The following is a 7241-nucleotide window of genomic DNA, read 5'->3' as shown; positions in this document are numbered from 1 at the left end:
AGCTGTTTGCCTATTGTCCTGTAGCCCATCCCAGCCTTATGCAGGTCTACAATTTTGTCACTAGTGTCCTTAGACAGCTCTTTGGTCTTGCCCATAGTGGAGAAGTTGGAGTCAGATTATGTGGACAGGTGTATTTTATACAGGTAACGAGTTCAAACAGGTGCAATTAATACAGGCAATGAGTGGAGGATAGGAGGGCTTCTTAAAGACAAACTAACAGGTCTGTGAGAGCCAGAATTCTTGCTGGTTGGTAGGTGATCAAATACTTATTTCATGCAATAAAATGGAAATAAATTATTTAAAAATATAACAATGTGATTTTCTGGAATTTTTTTGTAGATTCTGTCTCTCACAGTTGAGGTGTACCTACGAAAATTACAGATCAGTCCATTCTTTTTAAGTGGGAAAACTTGAAAAATCGGCAGTGCATCAAATATTTATTTGCCCCACTGTACACACGCACACACACACACACACACACACACACACACATATATATATATTTATATATAGTTCACACTGTGGCAGAAGGAAGAGCTTTCCTATTGTTATGTACAATAGTAAAATATACAATTTATTGTAGTGGGGGCTGTTGTACTGTTATACAGACAAGGATTAATTGTGTTCATCAGAATGATGGCATAGGGGAAGAAGCTGTCCTTGTGTCTGGTTTGCCGTCTTACACGTCTCTTTGCGTCTCTTTGCAGCTGCTACCCACCCAAATCTCCCAGTACCCCACAGAGACCGTGTCTGCCCCCTGACCACCTAAATTATATAAATCAAAAATAAACTCGAGTAATTATTCATAAGAACCTAATTAAAATTGAGACAGCTACTCTTACAGAAAAAAATAAGAAGACAATCAGTTGTGGACTATTAAATATCAGATCTCTCTCATCTAAATCTCTCTTACTGAATGATTTGATGAACAACATGTGAACATCACATTGATTTATTGTGTCTGACTGAAACCTGGTTACAGCAGGAAGAACATGTCAGTCTAAATGAATCCACCCCACCTGGTCACAGTAACTGTCACATCCCTTGAAGCTCAGGCCGAGGTGGAGGTGTGGCAGCGAGCTTCGTCTCAAGCCTATTAATCAACCCTAGACCTAAACATAGTTATACGTAACTCATTTGAAAGTCTCACCCTGAGTCTCTCACACCCAAACTGGAAAACTCAAAAGCCAGTTCTATTTGTTATTGTATACCGTCCACCTGCTCTTTATTCAGAGTTTTTAAATGAATTCTCAGCCTTTCTGTCTGATTTAGTGCTTAGTACAGATAAAATAATCATAGTAGGTGACTTTAATATTTATGTAGATGCTGACAATGACAGCCTCAACAATGCATTCTGTTCATTGTTACACTCAGTTGGCTTTTCTCAAACTGTAAATAAACCAACTCACTGTTTTAATCACACTCTTGATCTTTTTCTGACATATGGCATTGAAACTGAACATATAATAGTTTTCCCCAAAACCCTCTTCTGTCTGACCATTTTCTAATAACTTTTGAATTCACATTAATGGATTATACTCTATGTGGGAAACAATTCCACTACAGTAGATGTATATCTGACAATGCTGTTACCAAGTTTAAGGAAATAATTCCATCATTATTTACTTCAGTGCCGTGTGCCAACACAGTGGAGGGAGGCCACCTTAACTTTACTCCCACACAAGTTGATAATCTTGTTGATAGTACTGCAGCCTCCTTGCGTAATACACTTGATACTGTTGCCACTCTGAAAAAGAAGGCAGTGAAACAGAGGAGGCCCCGTGGTACAGCTCGCATCTCCGCTCCCTAAAGCAGGCATCACGAAAACTGGACAGGAGGTGGCGCTCCACTAAGTCAGAAGAGTTTTTCTTAGCCTGGAAAGATGGTTTGATAACATATAAAAAGCCCTTTATAGCAAGCTGTCCTGTTTCTATAGGTTTAACAGTGTGTCTCCTTTGTAGCATTTCTAATTGTGAGGTGGGTGGTACTCTTGGTATAGGCTACTCAATACAACCGCTGCATGTTCTGCAATCTGAGGTAGCTGCTAACCTAGCACTGTTTGCTCCTGCAGCTATCTGTACTGTGCACGGTGTTTTTCCTGGTTGCCCATCATTAAGAAGGAGCCGTGTTTGAATGCCAGCAGGAGACGATACACACACATACGAGAAGCACACAGAGCAGAGCACAGTGAGAAGTAACAGAAAACTTTCCAAAGATCGTTTTATGAGGTCCATATTGATTTTAGTTTTTTAAACTCATTTGTTTGAATCTGTGCTTTTCAACTGATGCAGCCGTAAATCTGACTCTTCTATCGATTCGTATCACTTTATCTTTACACCCCTAATTTTTATAAATTTCTATTCTCTCCTCTCTGATTTTGTGTCCCTGAACAGGATTGCCTTAAAATGCATATTGCATGAGGCCAACCGCACCTATTCCTGTGGTGCTGCTTTTCTTCTGTTTCTCCACTGCAATTCCTTACTAAATATGAACACATTCAATTTCACAGTTTAGTGCCAGAAAATGAGCCACAGAACCTTAGTAAATATCTCCCAGAGTTTCAAAAAGTGACAGACACGTGCCAAATCTGTGTGCCAGCAGTATTGGCATGATTGTTTGCAGGAGGTTTAGGGCACCTTATGCAACAAGTATGCAGCAAGCATTAGGCACTTTCAAGATGCAACTTTTCTCCCTATTCAATGCAGTCTTGGTGAACTTATATCAACCCTTATAAAAACATGCTCTAGCTCATTTCCTTTCCTGCCTAGCTTTCCTAAGACTGTCTGCTTTTCTTAAACTTGTCAACCCAGATTTCAGGTAATTTTGCAAAACATGAATAACATGAGTTGACTACATAACTACAGCTATGCTCGAAGTTCTGCAGGATTCTACTAAGGCACTGGAGTACTTGAGCTAAAGGCTAAACTCACTGTGGTACTTACATGTTCACAGTGACAAAATTGATATATTAATGTTTAGCAGGTTAGAGTTGTTTTCCATGTTCACCAACTTTGTTCAGCATGTTAACACTGGCAAATTAGCTGGCAAGTACAGCAGTGGCGAATGGGAATGTCTTTAGTTTTGCACATTACTGGTTGTAAATAAAGTATTGGCCAATAGTAAGACATTCACCACAGTTGTAACATTTTATCAAGAGGGGAACTTACAGTAAATGGCTGTGCTAGTGCCCTCCTGAGTGGTTATGGCGCGGGGCACCACGTACCCTGGGCAGCACACTGTGTGTGCGATGTCTGTGGTTCAACTCCGACTGCTGACATTTGTCGCAGTTCTCTTTCTCTGTCTGCCTCTCAGTGACTTACTTGGTAAATAAAGGCTAAAATGCTCGCCCCAAAAAAGTCTTTGCCAAAGCTTCGCCAATCCATCCGGTACATGTTGAGATAAATAGTAGGATAAGTGAAAATTTAAAATTCAGCTGGTGATCTTAAAAATCAGAGGTATACATACAGATTAGGGGTCATCCTGAATGGAATATTAATATCTATATTTTTCTTGGGCCACCATGAGTTTGACATTTTTGGTTCAGTGTGTGTCATCTTGATCTGTTGCCATGAAATTTGACATTTATACCGTGCTCAGAATTATTTGTATCTGGCTATCCCATAATTTTTCATCTAGTGCAATCATCAGGTCAAACGTTGTGTCATACTTTTGTTTATGAGTAAATACCTGCAAAACTAATGACATTTGCATAAGCTTTAGCTGTACTTCTTTTGCTGAGTTTTTGTCAGCTTAGTAAATGTTAGCATGCTAACAGGCTAAACAAAAATCAGGACTATAGAAATCAGTACTTGCTAAACATCATCCGTTTAACATTATCACAGCATTTCAGCATGCATGACCTTAGTATTTAGCCCACAGTCTTGTTAGGTACTAATAACTAAAACAGGATGAGCCTTGATCATGAAGTAAGGCTCATGTGTTCATGTCAACTGATGTCATGTTGATCTGTTGAGAATGAGCCCCATGTGGACAGAGGCAGTTGACACAGTAACAGCAATTACTTTAATCTCTTGTAGGGTTGTTATGTTAAGCACTTTTGGTTTTTGCACCAGAAAGTTATTTAAACAGTCCTTCTACAGTGCATCAGTGTCAGCTGCTCTATGTGTTTCATTGAAAGGGTAAGATTGAGGTAAAGAATTTAGTGAGAAAATAGACTAACAAAATGAATTTGTAAATTTCAAGTGTTATTTGGTGATATTGTAATTTATTTCTATTAGGTAGGTGGTCATCCCTCATTTTTGTATACAGTGCTCATTATTAACTGGTATCAGGTGTTTGTTTGTTCCATCCTTTTTATGTACAGGAACAGCTTAGCTTGTAAAACAGTTTCAGCATATTAGATAGGGCCTTTCAGTCAGTCTCTCTTCCATCTCTCCTCAGTCATGACCTGCTACTCTACTTGTCAAAAAAGGAAAGGAATACATTGGCAGAGTAAAAGTCATAAGAGTTAATGTTGCGTTCAGTCTTCTGCCGTGTGTGTTAAGGGTTATTAATGAAGTGTGTGTTGCTAATTGCCCTGCTCGAGCTGCTCTTACATGGCGATGGCCTCGGAGAAAATGCCAGTGAGAGAATGTCACTGAAAGTCTGGGTATGACTGATATATGCTGTAGCAGCTGAGCCTAGTACCAGGTTTACTCATGACACAAGACTTATCTCCTGCACATCATATGAAGTGTTAAAATGTAACATGTACACTGACTACAGCATTGGCTCAAATAGTCATCTGCTGCATTAGACTTGCTACTCTGCACATTATAACATTTATAAGGCTTGTTTTATAGTCAGTTTTGTTTATGCTCAAACTTTGACCTTTTCACTGTGGGTGTGAGAGATTTTAAATCAAAGCCAGGGAGTGGCATTTTATCTTGCTGGCTGTAAATGTTGTACAAAATCAGAATGTTCCCAACTGCCTGTGTTGTTAGCAAGTCTAGTAAACTTAGATGAGCTATAGAGAGCCAAAGTGAAACCAGAGCCTCCAAGTTGTGGTGTAAAAAAATGTAATATTGTATTGAATGTTTCTACTGCAAGAAAAACCATTTCTTACTGAAACCAGCTGTGGGTGATCATAGTCCTCTATATAAACACACTGTTACCAAACCTGAAACAGACTAACGGGTAACACATACTGGGGGCGTTGCGTCACATGGTATCATGTCGCATGCATCACATGAGGCCTGCAACACACACCAGGAGCAGTGCAAATTCAGTGTGGGACAACTGAAGTGGTATTTCAGTATTTCATTGTTTTGATGCGCGTTGACACCGGGATATAGGACAATGATGTATTCTGGCACAGCGACACACATGTGCCCGCAATGACACATGCCAGTTCACTGTTGGTGTGTGGGCTTGCATTGAAAACATTGGGTGTGGGTGTTTTTATATGCATCACATGCCGTCAGTGTGCATTGCCCTTAATAAGCAAGCTAATGAGTTAAACTTTTGTAAGCAGTTGTATAATGTATTACTTTCCTCCTCTTTTGCTTTAAAAGAAATCTACTAGCAAGACAAGATCAATTCTTATTTTAGGAGTGAATTCCTTAAAATGAAAGTCATTGTCTTGAAACAAGGGAAACCTTTGCACACAGAAAATAGAACTTAATATTAAACCCTTTGCAGAATAAAGTGAGTTTGAGTAGGAGTACACACAAACAAAAACATATGCTTTAGAAGAGAGTGTGAGTAATAACAGAAGATGAAACTGTGTTGTCCTTGCCTGATCCTGTCTCTTCTTTTCTGCTGCAGCTCTGTGAGTCTCTGGAAGAGCTGCTGAATGTAAATGGAGAGCTGCGGAGTGAAGGCCAGGCCATGTGGACTCTGCTGGGGGGCATCCTAGGCCAGGTACCACTCCCATCACTGCCTTTTCACACACTTTCTCTCCTGTCTCTTTCACACACCCAGTTCTCCATGCAGAGATTATTTGTTGTGAAAGTCTGTGAAATGCTCCTGTTTATACATCTCCTTTTTTAGCGTAGGACTGATTTTTGATGAAGAGTTATCTGGATTGCAAGTAGCAACCCACATGGCCAGCAGTGATGTGATACTGCAGCCTGTAATAACCCTGCTGTTTATAAAAATCCTTTCATTTTGCACTAACTGATTGACCTGTCATTTGCCATGAAGTCAGACCTAACTGTGAAGGTAAAAGCTGTCTCCTACTTCTTGTTCCTATGGAAACCAGTTGCCATGTTGTGCCACTATGGCTGATGGTCTATTTAATGAATGTGAACTGCGTTCTACAGAAATAGCATGATGTTTCTTGGTTTTTGAGAAACAGTCAACTCAAACATAGGTACACAGAGATATTAGTAATCCTTTAATATTATAGCAAGCATGCAAATGTGGAATGTATAAGGTCTTTGTTTTATATTAAGCTGCATCTAATTGTGCAACTTGTCAGCACCTGACCCCAAAATGTCTCTTTCTAATCCTAAAAGAAATGTTTACCTGGAGCATATAGAGCTAATTACTTACCAGGGTTTTCCTGCATAGAAAATTATGAGGCAGCTGCCTCCATCAAATTTCATACTACCTCCAGCTCTTGACAAAACTCTAGTGGGTGTCCTCAGGGAAAACTGAGTTTTCTATCAAGGATTTCTGTTATTCATAACTGTGATTGCAGCAATATGCCAGTATAGTGGTGCTGTATTGTAATCAACACAGTGTACCAGTAAAGGTGCTGCTAAAACTGCCAAAGAGGAAGAAAACCACTGGAATTTATAGAGCGCTATTTTCCCTAAAGCAGGGATCAGTGTTGCCGGAATCAGTTACTTTCTTTTTTTTTTTTTTTTTTTAAGCGACTAGCAACAAGTCTGATGACTTTTTGGACACAGTTTAACTACTTTATCTAGAGAACATTCACCAGGACTGTCTGTGAGGGTGTAGTCTTGCCAGACCTAGGAATGTGCCTCTTGGCTTTTACGCTGTCAGTGAGTGGAAGAGAGGAGAGGAACAGTATGTTGAATTGACTGCTGAATTGGCAGGGACATGAATGAGCTGCACATCTGCATACTAGAGTTCCTAATGTTTCATCCTCATATTTTCATACAACCTTTTCAGTTGCATTGTGCTCCCACACTTCAGGCTGCAGCTGGCTTTATGAGACAGTAATATACAGACTACAGACTGGATAACTTAAAATGTCATGATTTTAACATAACATCATTCTAAGCTAGAAAAACAACAAATAATGAAATAGTTGTTTTAAAAAATAATGACTT

At 39.5% G+C, this 7241-nt stretch overlaps 1 protein-coding gene across 7 annotated transcripts in view; it reads left to right on the top strand.

Moving 5' to 3' along the window:
* Positions 1–7241, top strand: part of phf14 (PHD finger protein 14) — a 127301-nt gene that overhangs the window by 39681 nt on the left and 80379 nt on the right. For all 7 annotated transcript variants that reach the window (XM_020621423.1, XM_020621422.1, XM_020621424.1 and 4 more), the window contains exon 11: positions 5767–5862. In XM_020621423.1, the coding sequence (XP_020477079.1) occupies positions 5767–5862 (96 nt within the window). The remainder of the gene's footprint in view (positions 1–5766; positions 5863–7241) is intronic.

Source organism: Monopterus albus, unplaced genomic scaffold, assembly GCF_001952655.1.
Source record: "Monopterus albus unplaced genomic scaffold, M_albus_1.0 scaffold259.1, whole genome shotgun sequence".
NCBI lineage: Eukaryota > Metazoa > Chordata > Actinopteri > Synbranchiformes > Synbranchidae > Monopterus > Monopterus albus.
This window is presented reverse-complemented; position numbering and strand designations above follow the sequence as displayed.